At 41.7% G+C, this 18,019-nt stretch overlaps 1 protein-coding gene across 2 annotated transcripts in view; it reads left to right on the top strand.

Moving 5' to 3' along the window:
* The window catches only part of LY75 (lymphocyte antigen 75), a 54,943-nt gene extending 37,165 nt beyond the window's left edge, over positions 1-17,778 (top strand). For both annotated transcript variants that reach the window (XM_035132363.2, XM_035132362.2), the window contains exons 24-35: positions 179-308; positions 2,706-2,929; positions 3,662-3,830; positions 4,996-5,166; positions 7,473-7,595; positions 9,414-9,608; positions 9,729-9,949; positions 10,194-10,368; positions 11,349-11,513; positions 11,700-11,816; positions 12,893-13,060; positions 13,927-17,778. In XM_035132363.2, the coding sequence (XP_034988254.1) occupies positions 179-308; positions 2,706-2,929; positions 3,662-3,830; positions 4,996-5,166; positions 7,473-7,595; positions 9,414-9,608; positions 9,729-9,949; positions 10,194-10,368; positions 11,349-11,513; positions 11,700-11,816; positions 12,893-13,060; positions 13,927-14,111 (2,043 nt within the window). In that variant the 3' untranslated portion in view covers positions 14,112-17,778. The remainder of the gene's footprint in view (positions 1-178; positions 309-2,705; positions 2,930-3,661; positions 3,831-4,995; positions 5,167-7,472; positions 7,596-9,413; positions 9,609-9,728; positions 9,950-10,193; positions 10,369-11,348; positions 11,514-11,699; positions 11,817-12,892; positions 13,061-13,926) is intronic.
* The last annotated feature ends 241 nt before the right edge of the window (positions 17,779-18,019 follow it).

The following is an 18,019-nucleotide window of genomic DNA, read 5'->3' as shown; positions in this document are numbered from 1 at the left end:
TCTCATGGTAAGTTCCCAGTTTTTCCTTTGTAGCTATGTTGGTTCCTTCCCCACACATGACCTCACATCCAACCCAAGTGGATCAAATTGGGCCCATGGACTGGAGGTTCCCCACTCCTGTTTAATGAAATATGCTAATCTACTATTACTCCACCTTCTTGGTTTGTTTGCTTTTCAGTTTTTTGATGACGAGGTGATTAACCAGTGTGCTGTTTTGCTCAACAATCCGAAATCACCATATGCTGGAACTTGGAATTTCACTTCCTGTGCCAGTATTCAAACTGTGGCCATATGTCAGATGAAGTCAGGTAAGTCTGAGAATAGTAAATTGCATATGAGACAAAATATTATTAAAACAAAATGCACAATAGTTTCATTATTAGATGATGCATGGAGTGTGTCAAAGGAGGTTTCATTTTAGGATAGGTCATTTTACATTCTCTCACACACGGTAAGGAATACTACTTAAAATGGTGCCTGTGTCAGCTGCAGTTTTTATAAGTACTTATATTCGCTTTTTAAAAAATAAAACAAAATATTGATTAATCAAGGGCAATATTTTAGTTGATCAATGTGTTTTTTGATTGTTTGACCTCTAAGTGATTGCTCAACTAATGTTGGCAGTTCTAATATTACCACCTCACTAAGAATATTATGTACAACATAATAATAATAATAATAATAATAATAATAAATTTTTATTTATACCCCGCCCTCCCCAGTCAAAAACCGGGCTCAGGGCGGCTGACACCAACAGAACCACAATAAAACATAAAAACAATTAATTAAAATACAGATTAAAATACAGTATTAAAATTTAAAGTGCAGCCTCATTTCAAGTAGGCCATAAGTGGCTGACACCAACAGAACCACAATAAAACATAAAAACAATTAGTTAAAATACAGATTAAAATACAGTATTAAAATTTAAAGTGCAGCCTCATTTCAAGTAGGCCATAAATCCAAGCCATGAGGGAGAAAAACACAGGGGTCAGGCTGAGTCTAACTCAAAGGCCAGGCGGAACAGCTCTGTCTTGCAGGCCCTGCGGAAAGATGACAAATCCCGCAGGGCCCTGGTCTCCTGGGAAAGAGCGTTCCACCAGGTTGGGGCCAGTACTGAAAAGGCCCTGGCTCTAGTAGAGGCCAATCTAGCCATCTTATGACTCGGGATCTCCAGAATATTATTGTTTGTGGACCTTAAGGTCCTCCGCGGGGCATACCAGGAGAGGCGGTCCCGTAGGTACGAGGGTCCCAAGTCGCATAGGGCTTTAAAGGTCAAAACCAGCACCTTAAACCTGATCCTGTACTCCACCGGGAGCCAGTGCAGCTGGTAAAGCACTGGATGAATGTGATCCCACGGCCGGGACCCTGTAAGGAGCCTCGCCGCGGCATTCTGCACCCGCTGGAGTTTCTGGGTCAGCTTTAAGGGCAACCCTGCGTAGAGCGAGTTACAATAGTCAAGCCTGGAGGTGATCGTCGCATGGATCACTGTGGCCAGATCGGGGCGAGAGAGGTAAGGGACCAACTGCTTGATGCGGCGGAGATGGAAAAATGCCACCTTTGCTGTGGATGCAACCTGCGCCTCCATGGAAAGGGAGGCGTCAAAGGTTACACCCAAACTCTTGACAGAAGGCGCTGGTACCAATTGAGCCCCTGCAAAAGATGGGAGTTGGCCCCCCAACCCCATGTCGCCCCGACCTAGCCAGAGGACCTCTGTCTTCGAAGGATTTAACTTCAGTCGGCTCCCACGTAGCCATCCAGCCACAGCTTCCAAGCACCTGGTGAGTGTGTCCGGGGCTGAGGCAGGGCAGCCGTCCATCAACAGATAGATCTGGGTGTCATCAGCATATTGATGACAACCCAGCCCAAAACTCCGGACAATCTGGGCAAGGGGGCGCATAAAGATATTAAAAAGCATTGGGGAAAGGATTGCGCCTTGCGGGACTCCACACACCAAGGGGTGCCGCGGCGACAACTCCCTCCCTAGCGCCACTCTCTGTCCCCGACCTGAGATGAAGGAACGCAGCCATTGTTGGACTGTGCCCTGAATCCCCACGTCGGCAAGGCGGTGGTCTAAAAGGTCATGATCGACCATATCGAAGGCTGCTGACAGGTCTAAAAGAATCAGCAGTCCCGACCCATCTCGATCCAGCTGTCTACGGAGATCATCTGTTAAGGCTACCAGAGCTGTCTCGGTAGCTGTCTTTTTTAACATGGGTTAAAAAAAAGGTAAAGGACCCCTGACAGTTAAGTCCAGTCGCAGATGACTCTGGGGTTGCGGCGCTCATCTCGCTTTACAGGCCGAGGGAGCCTGTAAAGCTCCACAGACAGTTTTTCCGGGTCATGGGGCCAGCATGACTAAGCTGCTTCTGGCGAAACCAGAGTAGCGCTCGGAAACACCATTTACCTTCCCGCCATAGCAGTACCTATTTATCTACTTGCACTTTTTGGCGTGCTTTCGAACTGTGAGGTTGGCAGGAGCTGAGACCGAGCAATGGGAGCTCACCCCGTTGCGGGGATTCGAACCGCCAACCTTTTGATCAGCAAGCCCAAGGCTCAGTGGTTTAGACCATGGGTATAATGCCTTTTAACAGTTTAAAACAAAATCTGCCCAAGACCTAGGTGATGTGTTTTTTTCTTCTAAAAATAAAATGGTAGATGAATGATACCATTTCTTTTGCTCAACTGTTTTGTTCTTTCATTAGATGAGGCAGAAAGCCAGACACAGCAAGTGTCTAATGTCACTGTGAGCTATCTAAATGTCACTTACACCATAATTCTGAAGAACTTGACATGGGATGATGCACAACAGGAGTGCCTGCAGAATAATATGCAGCTGGTTAGCATCACAGGACAATACCAGCAGGCTTTTCTTGCTACGCAGGCTGCCCGTTATTACCCACTGTGGATTGGACTCTCCAGCAAAGATGTAAGGCTTGTTTCTCAACCCATTCAAAATATGTCATTGGGGAAAACCTACTGAGCTGTATTAAGCGATGGGATAAAATGACAGGCCTTTGCTGCCGCTTTTGTCTGTGGCAGCAACATGTCTTTTGAATATATGTTTTAAAAGCCTAATATACAAATAAATAGCTGTGTTATATAAAATGAGCACAGCACATTAATTAGAAAGTAAAGTCCGTCCAGTCCCTCTTAAACCATTGTGGTGGGGGGAGGGTTGGCAAAGCACACCCAACTTTCTTGAGAATCACTAGAGTTAACCTGCAAAAGTAACAACACACTCAAATTACAAACGGGTATATCTCCCTGGGTGGGTCAACAAATATACTCAGATTCTGGTATTGCTTTGTTCTGCTTTAAGCAGACCTTAAACAAAACCGATACATGAAATGCATTTAGGATTTGAACTTGGAGTTCTTGTATTGAAGATTAGCAGTACCCATTGAATCATATTGAACACAAGAAGCTACATTATATTGATTCAGAACATTGGCCCATCTGACACAGTACTGTTCGAAATTAACGGGCAGTGGCACTCCAGGGCTTTAGGCAGGGGTCTCTCCTACCCTTACGTGAAGATGCCGGGATTGGACCTTAGACCTTCTGCATGCCAAGGAGGTGTTTTACCATCAAGGAATTGCTTTTACTTGTCTTTGAGCTTCATAATGCAAGCCCTTTTTCTTTATGGTTATGCCACCAGGATGGAATTCATTATCACTGGTCTGACAGAAAGCACATTAGCTTTAGTCAATGGTCCAAAGAAGATGAAGATTTACTTGATGAATGCGTATATTTGGACGGAGATGGACTTTGGAAAACATCTGACTGCTATATGCAAAAGCCAGGAGCAATTTGCTACCTTTCAGCAAGTAGGCTTTAACAGTTACTATGTAAAACAGGGGTCCCCAGACTACGGCCCGGGGGCCGGATGCGGCCCATTTGGCCTGCCAATCCGGCCCACGAGGACACCCGCCGCCGCCCGCTCTTACGGCGCACGGCGCGGCAGCGCTCTTCCGGGTCGGGGAAAAAGCGCCGAAAATCCTTTGTGCGCATGCGTATGGGCCTCTCCCGACCCGGAAGAGGTCATTTCTGGTGCAGTTCCGGGTCGGGGGAGGCCCATACGCATGCGCACAATGGATTTTCGGCGCTTTTTCCACCCTGGAAGCGCGCCGCCGCGCCAGTAAGCGCCCAACGCCGGTAAGTCTGGGGACCCCTGATGTAAAATATATGCTACTGCTTTGAGAATGCTTTTAGATACATTGAAATGAACTAGTGAAAACATTTCATTATATTCTTCTTTTAAAAAAATATTGGGTTTTTTTTAAAAAAAATAATAACCATTAAACCAAAATCCAGCAGTACTGTACATCTAATAGTGTTTGTTATATCCATTGTCTTTAGACATACACTTGCACGTTCAACATGCAAACATTACTTTACGTAACTCCTCCACTGACAATATCAAGTGGTTGGTATAAGAAGGTCTTGATTTTGGTCATTAATATAGTTAAAGAAAGGGGTCCGTGTGTCTTGGAAAGTGTCTCTGTTCATTATGCCTTTACTTGCTCTCCTGTGTCTGGTGAGACGCTCAAACATTGCTACATCCCAGATATTATTTTCCTATATGTTCAGGGGTATTTCAGTGATGCTGAAGTGTGCAAAAGAATGAGCCTGAGCTACCTGAAACCAGGTAGTATGAGTGCCTTTTAATTGACCTTGTAGGTCCTCTTTGGAAATTGCTTTCCCTCTGGGATGCAGGTCACGGATTGTGTAAAATGCCTACGTTCCCCCAATCCTTGAACTGTTGCTATTTATATTTGCGTCTGAAAGCTGTTGTGATCCAAGGACGGGACCAGTGGTGAATGGTCAGGGGCCGGAGTGTTGCTCCATGTTCTCCACACCATCAGTGCTGATCTAGTAAATGGATTGTCTGTATTTTCCTTACCTCCTTCAAGTTGCTTTCTAGGCCAACTAATTTTGATTTCAGTAAATGTGAAGTGCCTTTAAAAAATGTAACTTCTTTTCTTTTTTTAGTTGAAACTGAAAAACCCGAGGAAAAACCTGAGGACTTTATTAAATGCCCACACAAGATTAAGAATACACCATGGGTGCCATTTCGAAACAGTTGTTATTCATTCATGATAGCAAAAGACAGATGGAAAGGATTGAAGTCTGATGAAGCCCACCATTTATGCAGGATGATGAGTAAGAAGTTTCTGTTTAAAGTTTCTTTTGTATTTCTGTGTTCATAACTTTTGAATCATTTTTTTTCAGACCTGAGAGGCCTCTGCTTGTTTCTTCCATAAGAGTACATCATTAGCAATTTCCACTAAAACACCCACTTCTCCCCTTACCCCCTTAGAACTGCAGTCTTGGGAACCATGCAGTTGCCTCCATGTTACCACTAATGTTTATTCATGTGGTTGTACTTTATTAGTCAAAGGAAATCAGCAGGGATCATATCTGTGAACAGGCACAGAATTATCTACATACAGGTAGCTGTGCAGATTTTACAATGCAGTTCTGTATGTTTGCTCAGAAAGGAGCCTCAATGAGCTCATTGGGCTTACTCCAAGGTAAGGATTGTATGTCACTGGAGACTTGTATTATAAATGTGGTTCTCTCTGGCCTTGCTTGCACTCTGCTCACGGCAGACTTAGAAAAACATTGCAATAAAAACATCTGTTGGCTATCTAGATTTACAGTGTGCTAATGTGAACTATGTTGGACCTCTTTCGTATCTAGATTAAGTTTAAGAGAACTGATACCTTTTAAAAGAACTTCTCTTGATCTTCTGCTAGAAGGGCTTCCAGGGAAAAGGGATTCCAGTGTGTAGGCTTCTTACCAAAAAAAGCATTTAAAAAGTGAATGCAGTTTTATATAGTTAAAAAAAGCATTTGAGTTCTGCTGGATCATGAACATTCCCTGCTGTTGCCATGAGCAATTGGTATTGAAAGCTATACCATCTTCTGAGGTTTACCTACTGTAGATAAGTATCTCTCAGCTGCTACTGCCACCTTACATTAATTTGTCTAATGCTGTTTTAAATCCATATAATCTAGCGGCTGTTATACTACATCAGGCATCCCCAAACTTCGACCCTCCAGATGTTTTGGACTACAATTCCCATCATCCTTGACCACTGGTCCTGTTAGCTAGGGATCATGGGAGTTGTAGGCCAAAACATCTGGAGGGCCACAGTTTGGGGATGCCTGTACTACATCTTATGGTCGTCAATGCTATATGGTAATTGTGTGAAGGTTTGCTTTCTCTTAGTTTGTCCTGAATGTACTACCAATTTAGTTTCATTGGATGACCCTAAAAGTATGGGAGATGAAGAAAAATTATATCCACTGCACATCTTGTATAATTTTATAAACCTCTGTCATATTACCCCTCACTCATCTTTTCCCCCCTTTACTGAAAAGCTTCACATGCTTTACCTTCACTGTATTTGGAAAGTGTTCTGCTCTGTGATGTGTGTGTGTGTGTGAATGTGTCAACCAGATCACTAGACAATCTCCCACTATAGATTTATAGGAAAGACTATTACAGTCCATTTCCTAATGATGCCCAATATGGAGTTCCCATTTCACACACTGCAGAGCCTTCACGAGAGAGAGCCATTGTGGTGCCCTCCAGATGTTGGACTACAATTCCTATCAGCCCCAACCAGCCATGGCCAATGGATGGAGATGATGGGAGCTATGGTCCAAGAAGGAGCAGTTCATCAGTGGGGTGGAGCCACAGCAACAACCTCCTGCAAACAGGGTCATTGCCGCTTACCAGGAAGAGTGCGACATTGACTACTTTCTGGGTGTACTGAAGAGAGCACTGAGTTGGTTCTGCCATGCATCTACGCAACCCTGCTTCACCACCACTTCACCCTTCCCAGGAAGCAGCGACAACCCTGCTGCAGAATGGCTATTGCTGCTGCTCCACTCTGCCAGGCATGTCTCCCTTGAACCCAACAGCACCTGGTGGGCCAAAGGTTCCTCACCCCGTCTACACTTTTACCGTAATCTATGTACCATGAATGACCTCTGTACATCCAGACCTAAGAGAGAGCAGCTGACTTCTGTCACTAATCATTCAAGATTACAGTGGTGCCTCGCTAGACGAATTTAATTCGTTCCATTGGTTTTTTCTTATAACGAAAAATTCGTCTAGCGAATCCCATAGGAATGCATTGATGATTTTTTTTTTTGCCCATAGGAACGCATTAATTGAATTTCAATGCATTCCTATGGGAAACCGCGATTCGCTAGACGAATTTTTCGTAAAATGAATTAATCTAGCGAGGAAACCTCCACTAGAAAAAACCTTTTGTTAAGCGGAAATTTTGTTAAGCAGGGCATTCGTTAAGGGAGGCACCACTGTATTATTTTTTTGTTTTGGTTTAAAAACTAAGGTAAATGGCTAAACCTTGGTAGCCCCTTCCTTGAATTCATTTCATAAACTGTCTATAAAACCCTGCCAAATCCATTGACTTTTAAAAATTATTTCAACAGATATGAATGCCTCCCTCTTGAATATCCGGGATGAAGATGAAAATAGTTTTGTTGTTGAGCAGCTGCATTCTTTTAGTGGCCTTGCTCGCTGGCTGTGGTTGGGTCTGGTTTATGACACTGATGGTAAGTTGCAAGTTCTGTAAAGCCCTCTTACTAGGATGAATGCCTTTCTTAAACATACGAAGAAACCAAAGCTTATGACATTGTCTACAGCCATTGATGAGGATTTTTTTGTGTGTGTGAAAAATCTATATTTGATTAGAGTTAAAATTGTCAAATGCAGGTTGATGGGTGAGAGAGTCTTTAAGCTTACTCAAGAGCGCTTTGGATAATTCATTCCTTATTCAAGCTTATTTTTATTGTAGAATTTAATGATAACCTAAAGAAGATGCAGGCTGGATGCAGATTTGGGGGCTCAAAAGCCATTAATCATGCCTGTCATTTTTAATCTGACAAGAAATACTAAATGCCTAATGTTCCTGGTGCATCTGCTTTTGAGAGTTAATTGATTATTGCTCAAATATGGCAGTTGAGGTTACCATACGTCCTCTTTTTCCAGGACATGTCCTCTTTTTCAGGGGTAACATTTCTGTCTGGGGGTGCAGGGCCGGGCTACTTTTTATATTGTATATGCAGTACCAGACAACCAAGTACAAATCATATACATACTGTGTGAGTTTTGCATGGTGCAGGAAAGGACCAGGTCCTTGTTTTTGTATACTTTGAAAGGACATTGTAGAATGTGCCCATTCCCACACCCCAGGCGCCAGCCAGCAAGTGTGTCCTCTTTTTCGCTCTTCAAAATATGGCAACCCTACAGGTAGTTTCCTTCCTCAAGCCCTTCATTGCACAACTTCAGCCCACTTATTTCACTTGCAACTCTGGTTCTGCAGAAGGGAGATTCTGTGCTGCTTTCATGTAAACAAAAAATGTTTCTAATGAATTTACACAGTGGGTATACTGCAGCTGTTGGGGCAAAATGGTATTCACCTGTTTGATAGATTTTATTTTACCATGTTTCACAGTATCTTCAAAGATTCCCCTGCTAAGAAGGAATAATTTAGATGGAAAAAACTTTGGGCTCATCCAGACTTCCACTTGTCCCCACTGCTTTCCCCCAGGAAAACCTGATCTTTAGCGCTGAATCGGAGCAAATGTCAACTGGATTTTCCATGTATTGACATTTGCTTTGATTCAACACTAAAGAGCAGATTTTCTGAGGAAATACCTTTATGAAAATTTCCCCCCAAATACATTTTTTTCACCAGAAGGTAGATTTTAAAATACTGATTTATTTTTTCCTCTTGTCATAGTTAACGGTTCTAATAAAACTAGTACAATGCTAACATAAAACAAGTAAGAGTTAACATAGAATAGTAACAGAAACTAGATACCTCAGGTTAGGTATAGGGATTAAAGTGCAGAATTGTGTATCTCACCATCTGCAGAGAGAAAATCTGGATGTTAGCATTAATACTGTTGCCCAATTCCAACGAGAACATTTTCCATACTGGATATCTCTACCAGCAAAGGTGTTATAGTAAAATGAACTACTATATCCCAACAGTTGGTGCATTCACAGTGCACCATTTAAAGGGATGGCTCATGTTTGTTATGAATGCTTATGTGAGTATTTAGATGCATTGGGGTGTGTGGGTGTATTAATATAGGTTTTTCTGGATTTAATTCTGATTATAAGAAACAATTCTAAAGTGGGAAAACATTTTTTAAAACATTGTTCATACAGTCAACCAACCCGGCTACATCCAAATAGCATATGCAAAAGGTACCTCCTTTTATTTCTAAGTCAAGTGTTGGTTATTACAGACCTTCCAGTAATGTTAACGTTCGCCATTGTGGGGTAATTTCAGCCCACTCCTCTTTTTTAAATAAAATCTGTAGCACTCATTATGGAAACTTTTGTTTGTTTGTTTTCTGCAGATGGTAATCTGAAGTGGGTTGATGACACATACCTCTCATATAATAACTGGAGACTGGGGAGACCTTATGTAAAGAATAATAATTTTGTTGCTGGTATTGGTCTCGATGGTGTCTGGGATATGTACAATTACAGTGGCAACTGGTTACCTCTGCAATTTAGCCTACACAGCATCCTTGTCTGTAAAATTGAAATGGGTAAGCAATATCTGCAATTTGGATTGAATTTCCAAATTATTATTAATTTTTTTTTACATATGCCTAAAACTAAAAAAAAAAACCACCTAAACTTCTGTCCTTGTTGTAATATTGAAATAGGACCCAAAGAATACAAACCACCACTGCCCGAGAAACTACCCCATGGTAATAACACGTACTGGATCCTTCAAAAAAAGCTCAGTTGGTATGATGCATGGAGAGAATGCAAGCAAAATGGCAGCGATTTAGCCAGCGTACAGAGCGAATCACAGCAAGTCTTTCTGGAAAATATTGTAAAAAGAGATGGATATCCACTTTGGATTGGTTTATCCAATCATAATGTGAGTTTGAACTGTTTCATGTGCTTTTACAACCATATCCCCATGCTGTTATCTTTAAAGGTTTTGAGCCTGCTTTTCGTTTTTGTTAACAATATTTTAACATGACTCATACATTAAACACATTGTAGGGACGCTGGTGCTGTGGTCCAATAATTCGCTGTGGTGTCTGTTTATCCCATTGTTTGCTAAAACAAAAAGTGACATCTGCACTTGTTCAACTGGAATCGAATTGCTCTTTTTCTAGGAAAGTGATTCTGATTTTGAGTGGTCTGATGGAAGCACATTTGACTACAAGCCCTGGGAATATGAGCATTCACATTCTCCTGGAAATTGTTTCTCACTGGACACTAAAGGATTTTGGAATCGCTTGGATTGCTCGCGTCATGCTGATGGTGCTATTTGCTACTACCCTTCAAATAGTAAGTCTGCATTCATGTGCCCGGTGTAGTGCTAAGACCAAAGAGAACGATGAGGGCAGATTCCACCCCAACCCCTGGCCCTATACAGACATACCTCAGTTTAAGTACGCCTCGGTTTGAGTATTTTCAGTTTAAGTACTCCGCGGACCCGTCTGGAACAGATTAATCCACTTTCCATTACTTTCAATGGGAAAGTTTGCTTCAGGTTAAGTACGCTTCAGGTTAAGTACAGACTTCCGGAACCAATTACACTCATACCTGGGGTTAAGTACGCTTCAGGTTGAGTACTCCGCGGACCCGTCTGGAACAGATTAATCCACTTTCCGTTACTTTCAATGGGAAAGCTCGCTTCAGGTTAAGTACAGACTTCCGGAACCAGTTGTGTTTGTAAACCGAGGTACCACTGTACTTTAAAGCATTTCCTTAAAAGCAAGTCCTTCTGGTTTTGAAACCTTCTAAGTAACATGCTGAGGATTGTTGACCAAGACTAGAGACAGAGAGAGAGAGAGAGAGATTAAAGCCTAAGTACAATTCCCTGGGGGGGGGGACCACCAAAACCTTAAGAATATAAGAATAGCCATGCTGAATCAGGCCAGTGGCTCATCTGGTCCAGCATCCCATGCTCACAGTGGCCAACCAGCTGCCTATGGGAAACATCGAAGCAGGATCTGAGTACAACAGCATTCTCCCAGAAACTGGCATTTAGAGGTCGACTCTGGAATTCCATCTCGGGTATCAGAGGGAAAGGTCTGTATTCCCTGGGATGCCCTGGGATGGATCATAGTCCTGTACCTTTACAGTAAATGACTGCTCCAACACAGCAGCAGATATATGTGTGTGTGTGTGTGTGTGTGTGCCAACAGTCAGTTTGCGTTTATGTGGCAATGGCTTATCGAGGCTCCATTGAACCACCTGAATGGATGATAGGAGTGCCTCAAGATGTTTGGATGATGATGATGGTGATATTTATATTTTCACAGAAGTACATTCAAAGCAAGCAGAAAATCCCACATACTGCCCAAAAACTACTGGTAGTGCTTCACAGTGGATACAGTATGAACAGCATTGCTATGCATTTGATTTGGCATTTTACAATTTCTCTATATACAATTGGAAAGAGGCTAAAGAAGTCTGCAAGAAGCTTGGTATGTCCAAATTATGTATCATGTTATGTCTAAAAAAAGAGACAATAATATATAAGAATATTTTGGATAGGGAGTTGTTTTTTTGATATTACTTTAAATGTTGCCATAAAATATTTCCATAAATGTTAATAAAGAGAACTTTCAAGAAGTTATTTTTACTTTTGACCACTAACATTATCCACTTAGATCCTTCTGCAACACTTTTGACTATAGAAAATGAGGAAGAAAATAAGTTTGTGAGTGCACACTTACGAGAACATTATTTCATCACTGGCAGAGTATGGCTTGGAATGCAAGAAAATGGTAAGCAGTGAATAACTATGAAGCAGTTGTGACTTAATAACTGTTAAGACTGGAATCCTAACCGCGCCGGTTCAGAAGTAAGCTCCATTGAATTCAGTGGGACTTGCTCCTAGGGAGTGGGATTAGGATTGCAACCTAATACTGTACAAGGCATAATAAGCAAGGCATGTGAAGTCAGGCACCTGTTCATACTTCAAGGAGAGTTAGCTGCATTCCATATTTCCATTGATTTTAGGAAACCTAAGTTTTATTTGGATTATGCTCCTGAAATTTACTGTGCACTACAAGTGCATTACAGTATTAAAATTTTAATGAATAGAAATCAAATGTGCATTGCAACTTGGCATATTTTCCATGCTGTAAATAAAAGCACAGAGAAAGACAATTAGCCAGGCTAGGGGGCAGTTGCCAAGGATGTATGTACCTGGTTATTTCAAATCATTTCATCCTTGCCTAGCTCTGCAACTCGCGGCCATATGCAGGCGTAGAGAGATTGTTAGTTCCCACTTTTTCTTCTGGCCTCATGGTTTTCTATCCATTCCACCAGGGGTCAGCAAGGTTTATCTTGCCTGGGCCAGATCGGTCCCACAGAGATCCCTCTGTGGGCGGGACCATGGGTGTGTGTGCCCACGATTTTCAGCGTCTGCACAGACATGATTTTTGACATCTGTGCATGCACAGATGCGGTTTTCAGCGCCATGGAAGCGAGTCCCTGTGCTGTGCCAGTTTAGCGCAGCGCGCAAGCAGGCAACTCAATTCAGGCGCGGCTTGTGGGCCGGTCAAACAACCTCTGCGGGCCGCTTCCGGCCCATGGGCCTTAGGTTGTTGACCCCTGCTGTATACCTACCATAGACCTTCTTTCCTAGGCTTTCCTGCTTTTCAGCTCTCTGCATCCTTCTGCCAGCGCTAAAGGTTTTAGAAATGGAATAGACTCTTGACTATTGGTGCTTAGTTGACTTTTCCGGCTCTGAACATTATATAATTGAATTGCTGCTTGTACACACTGTAATAATTGCAGCACATTTTTGCTGTTAAGGAATAACTTTTTGTGGGGTTCCCCCCCCCCTAATATACAGCTGAATCCTTGAAGTGGCTTGATGGCTCAGAGATTAAATATGTCAACTGGGAAAAGAGTAAAGAAAAAGCCAATGGTAAATGTAGCGTTTTGTTTTCAACAAATGGTACATGGTCCAAAACTGACTGCAAAAATCTCCAAAGCAGAGTTGTTTGCAAAGCTCCTCAAGGTATGTATAATTTTGATTTTAAAATAATGTAGCTTTTTAAACTGGCCTGTGATTGTGTCAGCGGGGGGGGGGGGTCCATCTCTCATCAGGAACAACTGTATGTGATGTTGCTTTATCAGTAAGATGCAGATCATCATCATCATGACACTAATAATAATACTATAGGTAATACTACACATAGGGACCCAGGTGGCGCTGTGGTTAAACCACTGAGGCTAGGGCTTGCTGGCGGTTCGAATCCCTGTGACGGGGTGAGCTCCCGTTGCTTGGTCCCAGCTCCTGCCAACCTAGCAGTTCCAAAGCACGTCAAAATGCAAGTAGATAAATAGGAACCGCTACAGCGGGAAGGTAAACGGTGTTTCCATGTGCTGCTCTGGTTTGCCAGAAGCGGCTTTGTCATGCTGGCCACATGACCTGGAAGCTATACGCCGGCTCCCTCGGCCAATAATGCGAGATGAGCACGCAACCCCAGAGTCGGTCACGACTGGACCTAATGGTCAGGGGTCCCTTTACCTTTACCTAATACTACACATAATAAATACAGATCTGTGGAGGAGGAGAAAACCCATCTTCCTACAAAAACCTTCCTTTCCTGCAAATGTGTAGTGGCTCCCTGTGCTTCTGCGAACATGGACAGAGGTCATAGAGAATGCCCATATTTCCTCAATGCAAAGAGCCCGTCAAATCAATGAAGGGCTTTTCTTGCTGAAAATGAGAGGAGCAAGGGCAGGGAAATGCTTTGCATGCTTGCTGGCATGAAGTAGCCTCGCGCAACTCCTATACAGTATAATATATGTGATTTTCAGTCAAGTTGCTTCTAGATTAATAGTTACGGATAGATGACGTTGGTTTTTTTTTTCTTACAGTCTCTAATCATATAGGAGGGGCAATAGCTGTGGCTATTCTAATTATTGTCACACTTGTTGCTGGATTGATATGCTTCCTGTATAAGAAGAAACGACTGAATTGGGGCGGATTCTCTTCAGTACGCTACGAACGGGGGTTGTACGAAGATGAAACGGACACAATGTTTTCCAGAGATGGTGACTGAGGAATAGTTCCTTCTGGATTGGGCTGTTTAGGCGTAATTTTATAGGTTTCGGTTTGGCAAACCTATACCAAATGTATTCAGTAGCAGGTAAATGCTGACCTCTGGGTTCAGTATCTATTTTTTATTCAGGGTTTGACAGCAACCTTTCCCCCCACATTTGAAAGGAGGAGGGAAAGTCTACTGTGTTTCATCAACTGATTTAAACTCCAATCAGACTTTGCACTTTCCATGGTCTTTAAGTTTTGCACATGCACATTGAGATACGACCCTGAAACTGATTTTGGACATGCTCCGATTTTTGGACATGCTCTCCTATCTGAAGTATGATTGATGCCTAGAGAATCTTTTGGAATCGACTCACTGGATGCAAAATACATAATGTAATAACTTGTATCAACCATACTCTTTTACTTAAAACCTATTGGGGTACAGAAGGGTTGTTTTAAAAAAAGAAAGAAACTTGAAATGTTTTTAATGTAAACTTGAAATGTTGACCTTTTCCAATAAAAGTTCCAAAGATCCCTCCCATCTTTGGTTCAGTTCTTTAGTTAGCTTTTTAGTTACAGCAGTTAAAAGAATAACAACAATTTGTCAGTCTGCATTTTGAAAACATTTTTAACTTTAATAAGCCATACCATCCCCATACATATTAATGTAAGAGGCCAAATAGAAACCAAGGGCTAAATGAAAGGTTCAGACCCCTAGTATGTACTAGCCTATAAAGAGTGGAACCTGGAGAAAGACTGTGCTTCATGTTGATTGTTTGACATTTGTCTTTATTACCTCTGCCATATTTTGGTACTTCTAAAGGGGTACTCATTTTGTTCTATACTGATAGAGAAAATATATTGAGCTATATGCATTGTTAGCCCTACTTATGTCCGTTAATTTCTGTGGATGTCCTCTAAGTTGGTCTTCATTGAATGCAACGCATTGTTTAGCATCTAAAAGACACGCAGACGTGTGGGGTCAAAGCACTCCCACAGTTAAATGGGGTCGCCCACATTTTCTTCTTCTGACTATAGCTCCTACTGTATAGCTCCTACTTCTAGGTGGTGTTTCCTCCCCCCATGTCACCAAAGAGTCTTTTTTCTTGGTTCTGTGTTATGATGTGGTAGAAACACCTGGCTTCATGTGATAAGCTTCTGCACACAACCAGCTCACCAAGTGGTGACAGTTGTCACATAGAGCAAATCAAAGTGGCCTCAACACAGCGGCCAACCCCTAAGTGAGCTTTAGAAGAAGAAGGGTAATTATAAGACACATATCAATTAAAATGTAGCATAATATTTGTCTCTTAGACAAAATAAAGGGACAGCTTCTATTCTTATTATAACTCCATTAATTTAATAAAAAAATATACCATGGAAATATTTAATTCTGATAATACTACTGACTTAGGGAATGCTGTCAAAGATAATACTAAAAAATAATTGGCTTACTACTCTATTTTTATGCTGGGGGGGGTTGGCCAAAAAAGCCCCCCAAGAATCCCACATAGGTAGAGGATTCCCATTTAATAAACGAGACAAAAGCACTCCATATGCAAATAGAAAAGAGGTGCCTTAACAGATACATGAAGGAAATCTTCATGTACGAGAGCAGGAAATCCTTGGCTGCGTAGGGCTCTGGACTGCTTTTCCTTGGCCCAACGTCCATTGTTCTGCATACTATGCATAGAGATAGGAGCATGTAGCTATTCAGTCTTGTTCTAATTAGCAAATTGAAAGCCACCCTATTAGCTTTCCTTTGGACTCGTGTGTGTGTGTGTGTGTGTGTGTGTGCATGTGAGTCCCTTTTTTCAAGATTGTGTAACATCGCCTATGGTGTTATATATACAAGTAGGCCTTTGTCCAACTTCACAGTTAGCTCTTCTGGACTGCTACTACTAGTCTCTTCCTGCTATAGATCTCTTCAGCTGGGGTATTTCTGCAGGATTATTTAAAGTGTGCTACTCATGCATTTCTGCCCGCAAGTGTCTTTTCGGGGACAGAGGTATAATAATCTTAGTACATAATAAGGGAGGGTGATAGTGTGATATTTAAGGAAGGCCACGTATGTAGCTCTGCACACCTTTTTTAAAAAGAAACATCTAAGCGTTTTGGGGAGGAGATATTTAACTGGACACGCACTGTCTCAGAAAATCTCCAACAAGTGCCCAACAGCAGTGAATGTGCTAGCTTGGGTAGGCTGTGATCTCCAAGATACAAAATTCTCCTCTTTTAATACAGTGGTACCTCTACTTACGAATAACTCTACTTACGAATGTTTCTATTTACGAATTGAGCTCCGTCCACCATCTTGGATGCGGTTTAGATAGAATTTTTTCTACTTACGAATTTTTAGATAGGGTTGCTTCGACTTACGAATTTTTTCTCCCAATGCATTCCTATGGGATTCGACTTACAATTTTTTTCAACTTACAAATGTGCATTCGGAACGCATTAAATTCGTAAGTAGAGGTACCACTGTATCTGGAAATTGTGATAACACAACTGCTGCTGTGTACAACAAATGGGCAAAAAATGGACATTTGTTGCACACAAAATGTTTGTGCAGAAAAGTCTTTAATATAGTGCCTATAATAGCCCATGTGGGACTGGTGAATCATAGTGATGTGTGTGTGCATGTGGATGTACACACACACACAGGAGAAAAAAATGCACTTTGTCTTTTTTGGGGGGAAGCATGATTTAGAATATTTAGATGAATAAAATGCCCATAACCAAGTCCTAAATTAGTAATGGTGAAGAAGCTTGTTCACTATTTAATAAAACTTGCATCACAACCTGTTTCTAATGTACGCCCTGACACACAGGTCCTTGTACCAAACAGATGACTGGTGTGGTTATCTTTTGACAGCGCCAGTCACCTGCTTAGGTGGCAGAGAAAAGAACTGGGGGCATATGTATTGAGACGTATGTATCTCCCAGCGCAGGGCATACTCCATCAAGTACTCTTTTGCATGTGCAGTAGTAACCAGGGTTTGGGGCAATTTCCACTAAATAAGTGTGCTCAGCATTACTGAATTTATGACTATTTGCACTTGTGGGCTTCTTTATTGATGTGAATCTAAAAATGGAAAGTTTATTTTAAATATATTATCAGGGCTATTCAGTGATGCAAGATGTAGATAAATATGCACAAAAGATTCCAGTGTTTCTATGAAGTGTTTATTTGTATAATATTCTGATAGAAACTTTTAAAATTATGTTTTTAATTGTGTGTGCCGGGTTTTTTTCTGGGATATCTATTCTGCGATATTGTGGGAAATATCATGATGTGAATGAATGCAAATGCCTTAATATATCTGTATTGAGAGTTCGCAACAAAACCTACTTGTGGGTCATGGCCTTAGAAATAGTAGATTTAGTAGAAAGCTTCAATGGTGATTAGATTTGTACTTGTGAGATAATTTAAGCTGATTTCAGTGCTTTTCACCTGATTAAAATGTTTAAAATGTTTTTGTACTCTTCAGTATTTAAAAAACCACCCACAAACATCAAAGTTAATAAAGATTTAAAAAGTAATCTTGTTCTGAGGTGTCTTCTGTACTTTTTTTTCATTAGCAGGTGAATACAGTCAAAACAATTACTTGACTTGCAAGGAAGTTGTGTGCCTGTTTAGTCTTCCACTTCTCCCATACAGTCGTACCTTGGAAGTCGAACGGAATCCATTCCAGAAGTCCATTCGACTTCCAAAATGTTCAGAAACGAAAGTTTGGCTTCTGATTGGCTGCAGGAAGCTCCTGCAGCCAATCGGAAGCCCTGTCGGACATTCAGCTTCCAAAAACAGTTCGCAAACCGGAACAGTCACTTCCGGGTTTGCAGTGTTTGAGACCCAAAATGTTCGAGGACTAAGCTGTTCAAAAACCCAAGGTACGACTGTGCTTAATAATAATTGCCAAG

Source organism: Zootoca vivipara, chromosome 1, assembly GCF_963506605.1.
Source record: "Zootoca vivipara chromosome 1, rZooViv1.1, whole genome shotgun sequence".
Taxonomy (NCBI): Eukaryota; Metazoa; Chordata; class Lepidosauria; order Squamata; family Lacertidae; genus Zootoca; species Zootoca vivipara.
This window is presented reverse-complemented; position numbering and strand designations above follow the sequence as displayed.